At 42.7% G+C, this 20,160-nt stretch overlaps 1 protein-coding gene across 6 annotated transcripts in view; it reads right to left on the minus strand.

The window, feature by feature from the left end:
* Positions 1-20,160, minus strand: part of SCEL (sciellin) — a 65,285-nt gene that overhangs the window by 26,178 nt on the left and 18,947 nt on the right. For 4 of the 6 annotated variants that reach the window (XM_083435846.1, XM_083435850.1, XM_083435849.1 and 1 more), the window contains exons 6-14: positions 17,477-17,545; positions 16,888-16,947; positions 14,560-14,625; positions 10,953-11,006; positions 9,131-9,169; positions 8,454-8,525; positions 2,154-2,222; positions 1,345-1,404; positions 123-182 (exon numbers count right to left, since the gene is read on the minus strand). In XM_083435846.1, coding sequence (XP_083291972.1) covers positions 123-182; positions 1,345-1,404; positions 2,154-2,222; positions 8,454-8,525; positions 9,131-9,169; positions 10,953-11,006; positions 14,560-14,625; positions 16,888-16,947; positions 17,477-17,545 — 549 coding nt within the window. The remainder of the gene's footprint in view (positions 1-122; positions 183-1,344; positions 1,405-2,153; positions 2,223-8,453; positions 8,526-9,130; positions 9,170-10,952; positions 11,007-14,559; positions 14,626-16,887; positions 16,948-17,476; positions 17,546-20,160) is intronic. The other 2 variants (XM_083435848.1, XM_083435851.1) reach the window with 1 other exon arrangement.

The raw sequence follows: 20,160 nt of genomic DNA on the forward strand, positions 1-20,160 counted from the left end.
AGTGTTTTCCTTCTAATTGATTAAACTGCTTTATGAAATCGTTCTTGGCATTTATCCCGTGCCCTCTCCACAGCTTCAACTTCGGAAATAAATTAAGTGGTAAAGAAACTTCCGAGACTTACCCTTTATCACCTTTATCGCTTTTAGTTTTGACTTGGATGAGATTGTCCAGCTCTTGACTTCTTTAAACAAAATCAGTGGGAACAAGTACAGAGATATTTCATTTCTTAACGATGATTTTGATATCGAAACTAAATAAACCACACAAAATATCTTACGGCTGGAGTATATCCATGGCAATTTATAATTAAGATAGATTTGATTTTAGGCAACAACAACAACAAAGTCTCTCAACTGGAACCTTTTGCTTCATAATGTCCTGCACAAATAAATACTATGCCTTGTTCCTTAATAGACTATTTATCACATTTGTATCTCGCCCTTCCTCCACAGAATTTGAGACAACAAGGTCCTCAACTTCTACAGGTCTGATGACATCCAACTTTAAGACTAGGGCAATGGCATTTCACTAAGGGATATCCAAGATGGGGTGATGGATCTACTGTGTAGTGGGCAGAGATCTTAGGTCAAGGGATGGCTGGAGTCCAATTCTCACATACCACCTATGCGTCCTTTGAAGGTTGGAGATTGCATGTCAACTCATTCCCAGCAGCTAGCTTAACAACTATACCCCACTCCCAGGTGAGCATTGCTCACAGATGGTCAAGGTGATTAGCTCTCTTGGACATCCTTTCCACTCAGGTACCCCAGGAAGTAGCTCTTCTGTCAGCAGATGGGCTGCCAGGTCCTCCCTGACTATGTGTACCAAAATTCATGTAGCCCGATTAAACCAATTTTTCTCAGGTTTGCATGAAAGAGATGCCTTCTGCCATTCCGAACCCTGACCTTCAGCTTTGCCTCAGTCAGCACCCCAGGTATTTACATGGTGACCCCAGGGTTTTTCATGTTTGCACTTAGATGGCCAGCTGATTGGGTCTTCCTCTTTGTCCTGAGCCCACAAGTCTCGGAGGATTCACACTGCCTTGCCTAGAGTCTCGTGGCTTCTGGAAGATGGCTTCCAGAGGAGCCATCTGGAAGCCTTTCTGGACACTCTGCAGGACCAGGTCTTATTGCTGGAGGAGAAAACTTAGAAGCTGTACTGGAAAACAAGCAAACTTAGTGTCCTTCATTGTTTCGGTGTCATGGACATGGCACATGAGCTGGGCCTTATGATTCCATGCATTATTACCTTTCATGCTCTCATTCCCATGCCTTCCCTGCTATGGTCACAATCCATGCCCTCTCCATCACTTTATTGAAGCCATAGAGCCTTTCAAGACTTACCCCTGGTTACTCTTATTGCCTTTGGTTTTGACATCAATGAGATCATCCAGTTCTTGGCCTCTTCAGAGATTAAGCAAAATCAGTGGAAGAAAGCACAGAGATATTTCAACAGTCAGCTAGAATTTGACATTCAAAGCAAATAAACCACATGAAATGAGACTAAGCCTTCTGCTTCATGCTGTTCTGTATAAATAAGCGCTGTGCATCATGTCATGTTATATTTACTATATGTCATATTTACTATATCTGTAGCCCAGCTTCCCTCCACAGAGTTCAGGGCAGCATATACAGGCTCCTTTCTTGACAACAGCCTTGTAAGGTTAGTTATGGTGAGATATTCACCAAGCCCAATCAATGAGCTGCCTAGCTAACTGGGAATTTGAACCCTGGTTCCTTGAACTCACGCCTCCCTACTTCATGTTCACGTTCCACAGTCTGCACAGCGTGGAACAACTAGGCTGAACACAACTTCAAACATCACTCTTTAATATCACACATCCTTCTTGCTGGCTTTTGAAGTCACAGACTGTCAAACAAAGACTTCTCAGGTAGTCCCCAGTGAGCTGTTATACATGGCCAGTGAGCTGCATTTAGCTTGATGGGTCAGACGATGTACAGGCCTGTTCTGACCCAGTCGGCACTGACAGTTGTAAATAAAATGCATCCTATCCTCCTTCAAAGAAGCTCAGAACATCAAACATGGTTATCCCACTTTATCCTCAGAACAAGCCTACATGAGGTGCTTAGGATGTAGTTCACACAGTTAGCTCTCATTCTGAAAATGACAGATCAAACACAATAGGGCCTACCTCCCAGCTCTCTCTTTTGCCATGGTTTTGTTAGCATCTGATTCGCTGGGTTTTGCTGGGGCTATCTGCCTAAAAAACAGAGAAAATGGGTCCATCTAAATAAGTTGTGTTGTTCATGTTCAATTATTCAGCTTGCCCAGATTAAGGAGAGAAACCAAAATGATATTCCAGGGAAGTTAGAAAGATTCATCTTGACACGGTTCATACTCTGACAATACAAAGTCTAGCAACTGCTTGGATATGTGCAGCACAAATGTCTCACTCTGAGAGTTGCTAGTTGTCTAGTGGTTCTCGCAGTGCAGTAAGTTTGGACTGTGCAATGAAGCTTGGATATCAAAGGAATAGCTAAAAGAAGTTATTGTTGTGACGTAACCAGGTCAAAATGAAGTGATTATGAGAGAGAACTGAATAGCACCTTCTTCTGCAGGTACCTATTATAATAATCCAGCATAGCTTCTACGGAAATGCTAAGAAGCATTTATCACAAGTTAAACACACACATTATTATTATTTATTATTATTAAATTTGTATACCACCCTTCAGCTCTCAGAGTGGTTCACAGGATAAAATCAGAATATAAAATAACAAAATACATAATCAAAATAAAAACAAGAACAACCCAAGAACCCCTAATAGGGACCAGAAAGGAATGCAAAAACTACAAGTGATCCCTGCCATTCTCCCATGCCTGTCTTGCAGTTTTATTTATATAACTGCTTATAAGAGTTAACCCAAAAGCTAATACTTTGAAAGAGGAGGCTACATCATTGGATGTTGTGTCTCAAGAGAATATTTTTAGAAAAGGCATTGTAAGGGGCAGATCAGGCTGCTCTCTTGGAGATAAGGCTATACTGAGTTCTGATCACACCAGGTCAGTAGCAAACATCTAAATGAGATATTGCCAGGTTTGTTTGGTGGGTTCAGGGAGATGTTAGATATAAAACGAAACATTTTCCCCAAACTCTTTTGACAAAGACTGCATAAGCAATGCAAATTGCACTCTCAAGCTACTTCATGGAAAAGCACTTTGAGACGTTTAATATAATGAGATGCATTCAACTAAGTAGTCCCATGCCTGCCGGAAGAAACCTACACAAGCACAATAAAGCTTCCCTCCCTCCTCCATGAAACTGGCTCTGGGGGTGTCAGAAGACCCCCCCCCCCCAGAACAGCACACAGGGTGAGAAGAGAGCAGATCATTCCATCAAGCAAGAAGAATCTGCTTAGCACTACACTGAACCCCACCCATTAGGAACAGGCAGAAGCAGGTGAGACAAAAATGTAGAGATGTTCAGTGTTTAGTTTCATACAGTGAGGAAATAACACACAAAAACCCCTCCAGGCTTCTACAGAACCCCAAATGTAAACAAGGGCCTGTGTACATAAATTTGTGCAATATGTGTTGTGATCTGCCCACCATTAAAAAGTATTGGGTGGGTTGCATGAACAGGGTTTGTGTAGACTCTACACTGTATATAGCATTTGCACAGAACGGCTGAGTTCCCATAAAAGTTTAGAAGGATGAGAGACAGTATATGAGCTCAAGACTTGCTTTCTCACCTTGCAACATGTATGACCCCTATACACTAGAACTATGCGTCAATCGGCTCAGTGACTGAAACATCTAGTGATGATCTCAAACCGCAAGCAAGATCAAGCAAGACCAGATTTTCCATGGAAGCCGTTTACCATTTCTGCAGGATGAATCACTAAGTGATATATGTGAATGTGCACTCCAGCCATCTCAACATCTAACCCAGCCAACTCAAGATGAAACACTACCACTTTCCAGGCTTTTCTGATTTGTCTAATAAATCAATGCTCCTCTTTTCCTCGTGGATAAAACTTAATGCTGATTGAGTTGGCTACAAGTCAGGTCCCCATCCAGAAACTGCAACGCAAGATGCCAAGAATATTTAAATAGGATTTCAGACACAGGAACACCTCACAGGAGTCCAGTGGGTAAGAGAACTAACAGTAAGTGCTTAGGATATGAACAGTTGCAGCCGCATGTCAAAATTATGATATTACACTGGAATTTCAGGAACAAAACCCCATCATCTACAGGTATGATAGATGAACATTTGAGATTTTCACACCAGTATCATTAGAGCAGGAAGTACCATGAACCATGGTTACAAAATGTGGTTTAGGGGAGAGGCATGTTTACTTTCAAAACCACCAGTGTACTCAAATACTGCTGGCTTTGATAGCAGCCCATACATTTAGGGGACCTAGTGCAGCATCCTATACATATCTCCTCAGAAGGACTTCTCATTGTTCAATTGGATTTACTCCCAGCAGGTAAGTATAAAACATATTTACCATGGAGCAAGCACCAATGGGGACAGGATGATAACCTGCAGCACATTTGCCTCCCAACACTACTGCCAGGGCTTTGAAAGAATGAAGAACCTGAAATGAAGAACATGGGCAAATCCTTTCCTCTTCCTGCATTTTCCTTTTATAGATAACAACAACCCAATTCCAAACGTCTAGTGTCACTGGCCACAATAAATATTCAACCTGACCGTTCTGTGCAAGGCCACGCACCTTTGCACCTGCTGAGCTTATGTCCAGTGGCGTAGCGTGGGGGGTGCAGGGGGGGCCGGCCGCACCGGGCGCAACATCTGGGGGTTAGGGTTAGGGGGCGCAAATCCACAGGTTAGGGGGCGCAAATTACTTGCCTTGCCCCGGGTGCTGACAACCCACGCTACGCCACTGCTTATGTCTGCACACACAAGGCTCTCCAATTTACTCCAACATGCTCACACAACTTCCCGGATGCTGCAGTTAGCCCATACTAAATGCCAGACAATTTGTATGGAGGAATTAGCTTAAGCTATAAAAGAACCAGCAATAACTATCTATTCCTGTGCGGGAGTTGGCGATGAAAAGGGTAATCTGTCGTAATAGAAATCTGTGGCCTCAGCAAAAGAGGATTGCCTTCGAACACGGTGTCAAGAGTGCATCGGTAATGTCTGGATTTGATAGGCCAAGGCTATTTGTGTCCAGGACGGCCCTCACTCACAGGGCAATTTGTAAGCTAGCCAGCAAATGAGGCTGATACAGGAATAGCATTTGTTCCGATTCAGGACGTCGTTTTCATCTCTGCCAAGACATTGACCAGACAGTGCCAGGCTGATTTAAATTCACCTCACTGAAGGCTGGACCACAAACAGTTGCCAAGAATTAAGAAACTAAAGAGCACTGTAGCAAACCATGAGAGCACATTTACAGCCTGCCAAAAATACCCCGAGCTGCTGAGTACAGTAATTTTCAGAATTAAACGGATGGGAAGAAGCTGTCTTTCAGGATGTTTTGAGAAGTAGCATGAGCAAACAATTACTGGGAAAGGAACGCCAACTTGCTCAGTTATGCTTTCGGAATAAACACAGCCTACCAAGCTCTCTATTGACTTCACAACTATAAAAAGCACACATCTGAGCACTCCGCAGCAATTCCATAAAACGTAAAACAATTAGATTATTCATACAGAGAAGTCCTTAAAGATGGAACATTTGGCTGCAAAGGTGAACCAGGTGGCATGCTGGTTTCAAGTTAATTCAAAGAACTATTTTCCCTTGCGTTAGAATGCAACCCACAGGCCAAGAACCATTTATTTGCAGGATCAAAAGGCAGGGAGGGAGTCATAGGAACAAAGGAAGCTGCCATATACTGAGTCAGAACATTTGCCCATCTTGCTCAGTGCTGAATACACTAACTGGCTTGAAAATAGTACTGCATGTTTCCCTCCACTGCTCCAAATTACACACAGCACCATTTCCCTAAGAGCTTGCATCATTGGATCCTATTTCGCTCTGCCCACACTGATAATTTTCCCTAGCGTTCATCTTGTCGGATGAATAGGATAGGTAGGCTGGGATGGAATCTATCTTTGATAGCAGGTTCAGACTGATAACCAAAGCATTTCCATAAATACTGCAGGTTATCAGAGGGACAACTGACCTATTTAACAATCAGGTTGTGCAAATCATTCATTGGTGCTGGTGTGAGCGAAAGGAAGGTAGAGTTAGCATTAATTTCACAGAAAGGACAAAACTTCGGTTTTTGCATTTCCCCCCATGCAAATGGATAATACATTTTCGGCATCTCCTTCACATCTCTTCTAACATTACTACACTAAGTTGGGTTTTAATAAAAAAAACTCTTTAAAATAAGTAAATGAACTTAGTGGGTTTAAAGCAAAACAAAAATAAGTTGTTGTTTCTCTTGACAACAATTAATATGGATGCATCTTTCTGGTGTCCTCAATTGGATTTTTGAGCCCCACCTTGCCAGGTGTCAGATTTGCTCCCCTCCCCCGCTGCCTGGGGGCCAAATTCAAGGATGTTGCACCAGAATCATGTCTCCCAATTAAGCTTCTCAAGCTGCTTATGGTTTAGATACTGACACAAAATAGCCATATAGCACGGTTACTATAGCAACTTGTAGCTCAGTCAAATACTGTTACCGCAGCTCTCTACCAATGGTGAAACCGGAGCAGAACGCTTGATATGCTAATAAAAACCACAGAGGAGAGTGAATATGAAATGAGTGAGGAAGGGGATTAGGAAAAGGCTTGAACAAGCCTTTGTAAGTGGGTAGTGACAGCAGCTTTTCCTAGTTAATTTGCCGATGTTTTATTCTCTAAGATCTCCAGATCTGACAGCAGAAATCTTTAATCAACGTATTGTTTCCTTCCTGGAAATATTTCATGACTCAAACTCTTTCAAGAGGGGAGATCCCATTGTAGTCCAGTACGTGCCGTGGGATTTATTAAAGACGTCTGGCTATGCACTTTAGACGAGGAATGCACACAACGATGCCAGAAATAATCTCTAAAATGTGACCCAAGTAAATTAAGACTAGAGTTGCTGGGTTGGAACCCAGAGATTACCACTGTAAACAGACTTTAAGTCTGATGCTGGGATAAGCTGTCAGTTGAATGTTTTCCTCAGACACAGTTGTTTCTGGTCAGATGCGTTCGCAGTATAAATCAGCCTCTGCCAACCTGGTATCTTGTAGAATATTGTTGGACTACAACTCCCATCATCCTTAATCATTGGCCATGCTGGCTGGGCACATGGGAGTTGGAGTCCAACAACATCCAGAGAGCAGTGGATTGTGGAAGGATGGTATAAGTAAACTAAGTTGCATTATGATGATATATTGGATCTGTCCACTGTGTTTCAGCTGCCTCATATGTTTGTATGGTATTCTTTCTCTAAACATCATCTCTCTCAACTTTGACTTTTCCTCTTTCAAAATGTCAATCTTAATGTCAATCTTCATACGTATCTACAGTTCTTTCTCTTGGCATCCCTCCCCTTTCCAACTTCCTTACATTTCATGGCTAATTTCTAAAAAGAAGCCAGAGCTCAGATCTGCTGGGAATCTGTTCTTGTCCATCTGGGCTGGGCTGTAGATACTCTGGGCTGCTTTGTAAGAAAACACATGAATGTATATTGCAGCAAAACTGGTGTATCGATACATAGATGTCTAATGAAGTGGATGGCTTTTCTACTGTGACAAACAAGCACTTCTGTGGATTGTCTTTGCAGGACCAGAGCCAAAGTGAAGAATATAACTTTACCATCAAAGCTGAATGTTGCACTACAAATTACACTGAAAGGGGCATAATCAAATCCCAAAGGTTCCTTCCAGGGAAAGCACCTTCAGAAGCAAACCACCTTCATGGGTGAAGTACTGGAGAAAGGGAAACTTCACCCTTTTTCCCACTGCCACTTTCACACTGGAAATGTCCCCAATTGACCCCTTCCCACATGGTGTTCCAGCTGCATGTTTGCAAGGTATCCCCAGGACGTGAGTTATAACTGGATAGGGTAAGGGTTATGCACTTTCTCTCTCCCACTGTTTTTCTTTTGCCAAATCCCCCCTCCAAAAGCTACATTGCCTAGAACAGGCATAGGCAAACTCGGCCCTCCAGATGTTTTGGGACTACAACTCCCATCACCCGTAGCTAACAGGACCAGTGGTCAGGGATGATGGGAGTTGTAGCCCCAAACCATCTGGAGGGCCGAGTTTGCCTGTGCCTGGCCTAAAAGAAGCAGAATAAGGTTTTGCTGCAATTTTCTTACATGAAGTTTGCCCTGGATTTTGGGGGCACAGGTCACAGGGGATGTATAAAACATTTCAAAGCTGTTCCTGCTACTTTCCTGGCTTACATCTCTTCCACTGAAATCAGCGGGGCTTATAAGTGTTTTGCTTTGCACCCATCATTGGTTATCGTGTCATCACATAAAACACCAATCATTAATCACATTACTTTATGTTACCTAGTTCTGGCTGGATCACTCACGGCAGCATGAGACTTTGGAGATGTAATTGGTTCCGATGAATAGATAGTCCTGCAGAATGAAAAGGAAAATTCATTTTTTTGCAGGACCCCACACTGAAGGGTGTGAGGAACCTTTGCTCCTCCAGATATTGTTGGGCTATAATTCCCACCAACCTATGCTGGTTGGGGCTGTAATAATAATAATAATAATAATAATAATAATAATAATAATAATAAATTATTATTTATCCCCTGCCCATCTGGCTGGGTTTCCCCAGCCACTCTGGCGGCTTCCAGCAAAACACTAAAATACAATAACCTATTAAGGAGTTGGAATCCAACCACATCTGGAAGGCCAAAGCTTTTAGAGGAACACACACTAAAATGTCAACATGGTAATGGCAGTAAATGCCGTCCCAATCTCAAACATTGCTGCTACTTTTGCTGTGATGCGCAATTTGATCAGTGAAGCCAAAAGATGACAAACAGAATCATTCAGCAACCACATGTCCCCACAAAGTAGGCCAGTCTTCTCAATACCCTTGCAAAGTAATGGTTGTCTTTCTTTTTTCTCTCTTTCTTTGGATAACTATGAAATAAACTATAAATAACAGGTGCTGGCCTGTACACTATTTCCAAGTTTAAAGTCTAAATACTAGAAATGAAAATACATACATCTTTGGTCCTCCTCCTTTGTTTGAAGTATTTGAAACTCTGAAGCAACAAACAAACAGACAGACAGACAGACAGACAGACAGACCTCTGGTTAGAAATCATATATACTTTATGACTTCTATGATTATATAATGGATGCTTTCCAAATTCCCTTTACAGGCAGGGATCATCACAATATGGAGTAATTCCAGGACTGAACTGAACAGCAATGGGAACCTTGATTTCTTCTTGTGCTGCAGTCAGTCAATAGATGCAACCCAGAAACTGATAACAAGGAAGCCCTACCTTTTCTACTATGGGGTTGTATCTCATACCATATGGTTGCAATGCACAGAAATTATGAGTCATATCTCTGACATCCCCCAGAAAATAAGTGTTTTTTTAATTGCCCCTGCTGATCATCTGTGGAAGAATGTAAGCAAATTTAACACAGAACAAAAATCTCAGGAATAAAACCCAAGCTTTGAGCACTTTTAACACTCCTATGGGGAGGAAAAGGAATGCCTTTAACATGGCCCTCTTGGTAGTTTGGTAGTTTCCACTCAGAAATTTGGGTGGGGGAGCCTGGGAAAGGGCATTCTCTGGGTCAGCCCCCTAAATTGTGGGATTTCCTCCCCACAGAGGGAAGCAGAAGAACACCCCTATTTACACTGGCTGTTGACACCTGAGATAGAGATTTTTAGGATCCACTACATTCTCTTCATTGTAGTTTGTTTTTAAATGATTTTAATATATATATATATTTTAAAGTGATGGAATCTTATGGTGAAAGCCGGGAAATAAAGGAAGATAATGGAAATAGAAGAAAGGAATTATATTTTGAGGGTATCAAAAAGTAGGTGCTACTTTTCTCCATTTTGCCTGGTGGAGAATAAGTTCAGGGAAATCTTTTCCAGAGTTAGGGATGGGAGTCTTATGGGTTATTTATAACCTCTATTTACAAAGCATCAAGGGGAGACGGGATAGTATGAAAACAGTAGTCAGTTCATTAAGAAGAAGAAGATTTCTATACCACCATTCACCCAAGTTCACAGGACAGTTTACAATATAAAAGCACAAAAAAAAACATAATAACAAACAAAAACAATGCACCCCTATTTTAAAAGGCAATAGATTGTATTATTATATTGTGTAGACAGTGTTAGGCTCAAAGAGCCTCAGCATCCACCTAGCTCACAGGTAAGGAGGATCTGTGCACCTCTCCTTTGAATGACCTTACGTGATGAGCTTTCTCTTGTCTTGACTCATTCAAGCCTTCTCTATTTGCACATATCATTAATGCTCAAAGTCATTCAAAGTCCATCTCTTTCATAGATGACACGGCAGCAAAGCCAGGTTTGCCACCAAGTGTGAACTCAATGAGGGAATCAGTGGCGTAGCGTGGGTTGTCAGCACCCGGGGCAAGGCAAGTAATTTGCGCCCCCTAACCCTAACCCCCAGATGTTGTGCCCTGTGCGGCCGGCCCCCCCTGCACCCCCCACACTACGCCACTGGAGGGAATGAAAACCACTTAGTCTCCCTAAACATGCTTGAATGATCTATATGTTTGCAAACGAACATTTCATGGAATTTTAGAATTGAAGAGTTGGAAGGGACCACAAGGGTCATCTAGTCCAACCCCCTGCAGGGCAGGAATCTTTTGCCCAACTGTGCTCAAATCCACATCTCTAAGATTAAGAATCTCATGCTCTGACTGAGACTCACACCTTACATTATTAGATGCACACACTTAAAAAATGAGACAAATGAAAACGTAACATATGAAGAAGTCCCGTATTATGTTCTTTAAAAAAGAATAATCCAATAAGCACTATATACTTACGGTTTGTTATTGGTGGCTACAACTGTAGTTGTATTTTGTGAGGCCCAGGAATGCCTGTGTGATGGAACAAAATACTGAATTAATTTGTGTGTTGAACATGTGTATTTAAAAGATGTACCCCCAGAAAAAAGCACTGCTGCTTGTGTAGCTTTTTGAAGCACATGAATCTTATTTTGGGGCGGTTTGTAACCCTGTTTAACTTACCAAATGTGTGGTCTTTTTTCTATGTCATGGGAAGAGAGAAACTTTGGAACTCACTTTAAAGGGCCTATTTTAAAGGTCCAGCAACCTATATTTCCACAGTTAACCTTGCTGCATATATTTTTATTTTAAATCTCTGCTGTGTTCTCTCACTAAAGGGTACCAGCCCCAAACTTGGATCTTGGCATCCAGGAATATTCTCTCCCTCCTGCTCTCTCTCTATATATCCCTGAACCAACAGAAAATGGGAGCACAGGTACATGTGAGTGCATTCAGACATTATTGCGTCGTTTCTCCTTATTATAATGCTAGTAATTTCGTTGTCCCCGAAGGGGGCAATGACAATAAAGATATTATTATTATTATTATTATTATTATTATTATTATTATTATTAGTGTTGTGATCCCAGACCTAATGTTCCTTTTACACTGCATTACCTATTGAATTTAAAGGGATGCGGGTGGCGCTGTGGGTAAAAGCCTCAGCACCTAGGGCTTGCCGATCGAAAGGTCGGCGGTTCGAATCCCCGCGGCGGGGTGCGCTCCCGTTGCTCGGTCCCAGCGCCTGCCAACCTAGCAGTTCGAAAGCACCCCCGGGTGCAAGTAGATAAATAGGGACCGCTTACTAGCGGGAAGGTAAACGGCGTTCTGTGTGTGGCTCTGGCTCGCCAGAGCAGCGATGTCACGCTGGCCACGTGACCCGGAAGTGTCTCCGGACAGCGCTGGCCCTTGGCGTCTTTGAGTGAGATGGGCGCACAACCCTAGAGTCTGTCAAGACTGGCCCGTACGGGCAGGGGTACCTTTACCTTTACCTTTACCTATTGAATTATGAAACAGCAACTTTTTGATCAATGTACCGCCATGTCATAGGTAAAGGGACCCCTGACCGTTAGGTCCAGTAGCTGATGACTCTGGGGTTGCGGCACTCATTTCACTTTACTGGCCAAGGGAGCCGGCATACAGCTTCCGGGTCATGTGGCCAGCATGACTAAGCCACTTTCTGGCAAACCAGAGCAGCGCACGGAAACGCCGTTTACCTTCCCACCGGAGTGGTACCTATTTATCTACTTGCACTTTGATGTGCTTTCGAACTGCTAGGTTGGCAGGAGCAGGGACTGAGCAACGGGAGCTCACCCTGTTGCGGGGATTCGAACCGCCGACCGTCTGATCAGCAAGCCCTAGGCTCTGTGGTTTAACCCACAGCGCCACCCACGTCATACTACATTTAAAATTGCAGGAAAGATCTGTATGCCCCGATGAAATTAAAATGCAAAACTCCCAGGATTTTTGCAAATCATACAAACAGGTTTATTTTTCTGGAAGCAAAAAAACATGGAAATGAGCACTAAACTTCCATGAGAAAGAGGACGGAAGCAATGGTTGAGTGAATGTGGTCTGTCCCTGGGCAGAAGGTAAAGAGCTCAGTTTTTTCAATAGAGGGAGATATTTTACCATGCACTGCCAAGGTTTACAAGAATTATTCTGCTGATGTGCAGGAAAATGTTTACCCACGCTGAAAAACAATGACATGGCTTTGTGATGAAGAAACCACAATGCCTCAAGTCCACACACCAGCAATTCACATTCATGTTGAGGATCACTTTACTTTCAATGTTGTGTTTCTCTGTGTGCATTCTTGCAAGCTAAAATATTCTTTTCAGGTAGCATGGATGCCATACGTTGTGGCAGAGCACTTCCTTTTCATGCATACAGTGAGTCTCAGGTCCAGTCATTTGCATCTGCAGCTAAAAGGTCTCCAATAGCAGGACTGGGAAAGACCCCAGAATCCTACAGAGCAACGTACAGTCAAAGGAGAAAGTGCTTGCCTAGACGAGCCATTGGACTGACTCCAGCTCCTTATATCTGTCCATAAGGGTGTATTACATATTGAGTCAACGTCATGATAGCATTCAAAACCAGCCAAACCAAAGCCCAAACCACTTTACACCACAGTCATAAACATTTCTACTCAAATTTTCAATAAGCGAGAAGCCAAGTTACAGGGAACCAGGCAGAGGGCCTTCTCGGTAGTGGCGCCCTCCCTGTGGAACGCCCTCCCACCAGATGTCAAAGAGAACAACAACTACCAGACTTTTAGAAGACATCTGAAGGCAGCCCTGTTTAGGGAAGCTTTTAATGTTTGATGTATCACAGTATTTTAATATTCTTTTGGAAGCTGCCCAGAGTGGCTGGGGAAACCCAGCCAGATTGGCGGGGTATAAATAATAAATTATTATTATTATTATTATTATTATTATTATTAGGCACAGAGGTTTAAAATTCCAAAGTCTAATTGATTTCAGTGGGAAAGGAAAACATGAGCTCTCTTGAAATCACACATAACCGTCAGCCAAATCATCGCTTAGCAAATGTGTGGGTTCCCACAGCTTTTGCTGCCAACATGCTAAATTGGCCAAACCATTGTTTGGCTTCATATTACATATGAACCCAGACTTGTGGTTTAGAATCCCCAAATAAACAGGGTGGCGCTGTGGGTTAAAGCCTCAGTGCCTAGGGCTTGCCGATCGAAAGGTCGGCGGTTCGAATCCCCGCGGCGGGGTGCGCTCCCGTCGCTCGGTCCCAGCGCCTGCCAACCTAGCAGTTCAAAAGCACGTCTAAGTGCAAGTAGATAAATAGGGACCGCTTACTAGCGGAAAGGTAAACGGCGATTCCGTGTGCGGCTCTGGCTCGCCAGAGCAGCGATGTCACGCTGGCCACATGACCCGGAAGTGTTTCGGACAGCGCTGGCCCCCGGCCTCTTGAGTGAGATGGGCGCACAACCCTAGAGTCTGTCAAGACTGGCCCGTACGGGCAGGGGTACCTTTACCTTTACCTTTAGTAAAAACAAACCTTGGTTACAGCTTGTGGTTTGTTTAGAGTGAGATAAACCATGAGCCCAGGTTTGGCCATAATGCTAAGACAAACCATAGAGCATAGCAGCCATTGTCTTCATTCCAGGAATCTGCAAGCTGACTTGTTTGCACCCAGCTATGGTTTGGCTTAGCTGCACTCGCAGTCTGGGTTACTAGGGCTTAACTTTGCCTGGATCTTACACAAGATATGTATTTTATTTAATTTGTCATTTTTATCCCACAGTGTTTAGCTACCCAGAGGCTCTCACCATGGCAGACAAGCTTAGAATATTTCAGGATGCAATTCTGAACAGAATTAATAGGAAGTAAGCCTCCATGAATATAATGGGACTTTCTTTTGAGCAAAGATGCATAGGATTACACTGTCACAGATTTTTTCAAGTTTGTATCTAAAATTAGAACAATGATGTGGGCTAGATATTCCTCAAAAACTCAACCAAAGCTGTCAACATAACAACCAAAGAGAAATTCTTTTGATGCATTTCCTAACATTTAGGAGCTGAACATAACTTGGATAAAATTCAAATTCTTACCTTTTGTGTTGTTCATCATCTATGGTGACCTTCTGACTGGAGACCGGAGGAGGCATCCATGACTGCCTAATAATGTACAGCCATATAGTTCATATTACAGGTCTTTTGTATTTGGACCCAAAGTCTAAGAAGTTTATGCTGCCTGTTATCAACTTAAATCCCATTGTTTAAATCCTAATTAAAATTAAGCACTCAACTGTGGCTTGATCTTGCTTATAGTGATGTTCATTAATACGAACTGCAAAGCTGTCACTGTATAATTCCGCATTTTTGTCTCCCCACTGAGAATTTCTGGGAATAAATTTATTTTTTGATGTGTCTAATGTTTCCTATCTCAGGAATAAGGCTGCTACTTCTCTTAAGAACAGAGGAAACAACATAGCTATTGCTTGTTTGTGTCTGCAGAGATTCCTAGAATGACTTTCCCATCCTTTGCTTGCAGAAGATTTTAGGTTCAATCCCGGCTAACTTCAGATGGCAAGAGTGGGAAAGAACATACCGTAGCTATAATTTTCCTGCAAATGGAAGCAGCTACTAATCACATTCTCACCTCCAGGAGGGGGAAAAAAAACCACCAAGAAGGAAGAAACCAGAGGCCTTTCTCCTGGGCATGGTCGGCCAATTGGTGCCAAGGAAGGATAGAACCTTTTTATGTACGCTACAACAGCAGCAAGAATGCTCATCGCAAAGTATTGGAAGTCACAAGATCTACCCACCCGGGAAGAATGTCAGATGAAGCTGTTGGACTACATGGAAATGGCGGAAATGACTGGCAGAATCCGAGACCAGGGAGAAGAGTCGGTGGAAGAAGATTGGAAAAAATTCAAGGTATATTTACAGAAATACTGCAAAATTAATGAATGTTAGAAGAATATTGGAATGAAGTTATATGGTTTTAGTAGAAATGTTATAAAGAATTAAGCAAAAACTGATTGTCAATGGGCTAAAGTGGAAAATTGAAAGTTAGATTGTGTTAAGATAAATTATAGAACAAAAATTGGGAAAGAGGGAAAAGATTTGCTGAATTAGCTAATTTGAACTAGAATACAGAAAACGGAGGCGTGAGGAAGTCGAGGAAACAAGCATATGAAAGATAAAGAAATGAAATTTGGATGTGTTTTTAAACGTTTTTGTTTTTTCTTGTTCTTTTGATGTACTGTTTTTTCTTTCTATTTTTGATGTATTGTTTGTTAAAATACTTTTACTGTTTTTTCTTATTCTCCCATACTTTCTTTTTGTAACTATAAAACTTTTAATAAATATTATTAAAAAAATAAACAAAAAAACCACCTTTCAAACTATTAAATACCTAAAAGACTATGCCTGACATATGAAAAAAAAATTGTGTTACTAACTCAGATCAGCCTGGAACTATCCTTGGCAGTAAGAGGGTTCCATTCTCTCCCATCCCCCATGTTTTACAAGATCCGTAAAAACATTTGCCAAGTATAGAGTAGAATAGGGAGCAACACTATTGAGTCACTACTACAGTGGTACCTCAGGTTAAGTACTTAATTCGTTCCGGAGGTCCGTACTTAACCTGAAACGGTTCTTAACCTGAAGCACCACTTTAGCCAATGGGGCCTCCTGCTGCCGCCGTGCCACCGGAGCACGATTTCTGTTCTCATCCTGAAGCAAAGTTCTTAACCTGAAGCACTATTTCTGGGTTAGCGCAGTCTGTAACCTGAAGTGTATGTAACCTGAAGCATATGCAACCCGAGGTACCACTGTACTTAGTCTCACCGAGGTTTCCTCAGTGTAAGTGCTCTTCAAATCCATCTTTTACTTGTATGTTTCACTTAAATTTCTCTTTTAAAGGATGAGCAGAGCAGTCCTAATGAGGGGTTGGGGAGGCACAGATTTGCCACAGCACCCAAAGTCCTGCCAGTTCCTGCAGAAAGCTGGGTGGGGGAGCCATTTCTTTCCCCACTACTTTAGCTCCAGACTGGTGCAGCTGTAAGGCCTGAGGACTAGACCCTTCATGGGATATGTGGGTCTTCAAACCCAGCTGATCCAAAGCCTCTGGTGCCCTGCTGCTGTCCCTAATATCCTTTCTGCTGGTTATCCTCAATGGGAGAACCGCTGGTGGAAGCTTGGGACTTCTGCCGTAACACAGGTCTCCCACAGCGATTTTCTACTGTGTTGGTGAAGGTTGGCAAACCGTCAACAGTACACCATCCTAACCCCTTCCCCAAGACATCAACACCAGGGGATTATGAGGGCTCCACTCTCAGTTGGAGTAATTATTAGACTCAATTTCTATATTAGATAGATAGCTTTTGCGAAAACGTTGATATCTACAGTAAAAACGAAGAAGGTCTTGAATACCTTTTCTTCTTCACAGGCGATGTGGCGTTGCCAGTGTTGATAGAGGCATCAAGCTCCTTCCTGGAAAAATCATAAACCAAAGTTTAAAGTTTTGTCGTTTCAGTTAACCATACTTAAGGATAACTACTTTTTCCATGGTTAGGGACGACAAACCGTGCTTAATCAAAAACAGAAGTACTGTAAAGGTTGTTGTTGTTTTTCACTTTTTACTCCTCACATCTGCACTAAAAGACGAGAGGGGGTGGACTGCTTGCTTGGGCTTCTGACAAGAAACCATTCAATCTGAATGAGGCCACTGTGGTTTGTGTACAAAGCACTGGCAAGTGATGCTTAGAATCAAGAGTTGTTGCTCTTACACAAGGTGTGATTCACCCTTAAGGCTTCCTCCATGACCAGCTGCAACAGTATATCAATAACTTCTGAAGATCTGTATCCTAGATCTACAGTAAAGTATGTGATCTGCTAGGTCCCACACCAGCACCAGTGGCTCCCAGGAAGGAAGGATTCCTAGAGAGATCCACCCACTTGATTTGTACTAAACTTGAGGTGCACCCTAAACGGATGGCTATGAAGCATGGCTTACACATACCTGCTACTTGGCTTGCCATCCAAGGTGGGAAGCTTATTTGCTTTGTCAGCATCACTGTTGCCAGGAATCCTAAATAAATAGCAAAACAACCTTTCACCAACGGTAGAAATTAGCTTTTCTTGAAAAAAGAAAAAGATTGCCTGAATTAAAATGTCAACATCTAATATTTCCTAGCAAGGCAGAAAAAGCTTCCCGTGGCTTCTGCACACACTTCTACAGTGATAATGAGACCAGCATACTAGCTGACTCAATATAACGTTAGTGCTTATTAGTTTTAAAAAGTTTTTCGGCTTGCTGAAAGAGTATTTTAATTAAGTCTTAGAAAACCAATGAATTATTAAATGTCCAGAGATTATTACACGCTCTTTTTTAAACGAGTAGTGAAAAACAGCAAATCCTTTGAGAAGCCCCTTAATAAAGAACTAAAATGCACCTTCAGTCGAAACAGCTCATTGTCACTCCCTATATATTGTTGCTCACCCCCCACCATCAAGTGTTTCCGGAGATCAATATGATTTGAAGTTGCCCGTTGTGTATTATTCCTTGTGGAGCGCAGCCATTGCATCAAACCAAGGAGGCCAGCCTAGCTGTGCTTACCATTGATTTCATTAAGCCATTAGATTTACATTAAAGAAAAAGCACATGCACTTTCCTGGCCTTTATGGATTTCAAAGTCACTGCTGGAAAACCTTTTCCTGACTTCCACTTAAATGGAAGGCTCCTGCTGTCGGAGCTGAATTAACCATTTAAGGTAGCAATGCCATTTATATCTTCCACAAAGTGGTGCTTCTGAAGCATCTCATGCTGAAGAATGAGCAACATGGAGGCAATGCAACAGATCTGGGGGCATATTGCAGCTCACAAAACAATTGTTGTGCTACAAAAGCATAAGCTGAGGGAGCATTTTGAATCCTATGAGCTTTAGAGCTATGAAGCTGGATCTTACTCAAAAGGGCCTTTTATTTGACTGTTATGCCCCCATATGGGTTTGAGGAATTTCAGAAACACAACTCCAGCGAAAGGGAGCCATGCTGTTATAATAATGTGGTAGACTGGGGGCAGTGTGGTGTATAATAATGTGGTAGACTGGGGCAGAGCCAGTGTGGTGTAGTGGTTAAGAGCGGTAGTCTCCTAATCTGGGGAACCGGGTTCGTGTCTCCACTCCTCCACATGCAGCTGCTGGGTGACCTTGGGCCAGTCACACTTCTCTGAAGTCTCTCAGCCCCACTCACCTCACAGAGTGTTTGCTGTGGGGGAGGAAGGGAAAGGAGAATGTTAGCCGCTTTGAGACTCCTTAAAGGGAGTGAAAGGTGGGATATCAAATCCAAACTCTTCTTCTTCTTCTCTATACGTAGGCAATATCCCGTGGTTTTCTCTATGTCACTTCCTCCAACAGTTTTGTAAGGTAGAGGAGGTTGCTGCACCTAGCTGAGGAAACCTAGTTGATGTTTCATCATCAGCAAACACACGACCACATCTCTCCTGTGAGAAAATGCTTGCTGTGAAGGCAGCAGGCTGGTTTTGAGGAGGAATGTCCTTAAGAAAAGTCCTGGGGGTTGTTACAAGACACACAGGAATCCCAAAGATCTCTGGAGTTCACAAGAGCTCTGTAATTTACCATCTTGCCCATCATCTAGTTATATCTGATGTGCCCAGAGACAGTGTGAAAGCAATAAACTAAAGGACAATCTGAGCTGGTCTTTGTAATATAATTTTACTGTATCCAGGGTAGCATTTGCTGCAGAAACTAGTGGTTATCAATTGACTCACTCGATGTCTTACTATGATTATGACTATATGCTGAAATTTCACTGTCTATAATAAACCAACCAAGAGTATGCAATTCATTCAACTTTCTCTTTTCAGACAGACTTTTATTAAAGGCTGAGCTACATGTGACCACAGGGCCATCCCACTGAAGCAAAATGAGACTATTGCCTCAGGTGACGGACATGGGAGAACAGCAACACGGTGTAGAATCATAGAATCATAGAGTTGGAAGAGACCACAAGGGCCATCGAGTCCAACCCCCTGCCAAGCAGGAAACACCATCAGAGCACTCCTGACATATGGTTCTCAAGCCTCTGCTTAAAGACCTCCAAAGAAGGAGACTCCACCACACTCCTTGGCAGCAAATTCCACTGTTGAACAGCTCTTACTGCCAGGAAGTTCTTCCTAATGTTTAGGTGGAATCTTCTTTCTTGTAGTTTGGATCCATTGCTCCGTGTCCGCTTCTCTGGAGCAGCAGAAAACAACCTTTCTCCCTCCTCTATGTGACATCCTTTTATATATTTGAACATGGCTATCATATCACCCCTTAACCTCCTCTTCTCCAGGCTAAACATGCCCAGCTCCCTTAGCCGTTCCTCATAAGGCACTGTTTCCAGGCCTTTGACCATTTTGGTTGCCCTCCTCTGGACACGTTCCAGTTTGTCAGTGTCCTTCTTGAACTGTGGTGCCCAGAACTGGACACAGTACTCCAGATGAGGTCTGACCAGAGCAGAATACTGTGGCACTATTACTTCCCTTGATCTAGATGCTATACTCCTATTGATGCAGCCCAGAATCGCATTGGATTGTTTAGCTGCCGCATCACACTGTTGGCTCATGTCAAGTTTGTGGTCAACCAAGACTCCTAGATCCTTTTCACATGTACTGCTCTCAAGCCAGGTGTCTTCCTGCTT

The sequence above is a fragment of the Podarcis tiliguerta genome (genome assembly GCF_965153285.1).
Source record: "Podarcis tiliguerta genome assembly, chromosome: 4".
In the NCBI taxonomy this organism is placed as follows: Eukaryota; Metazoa; Chordata; class Lepidosauria; order Squamata; family Lacertidae; genus Podarcis; species Podarcis tiliguerta.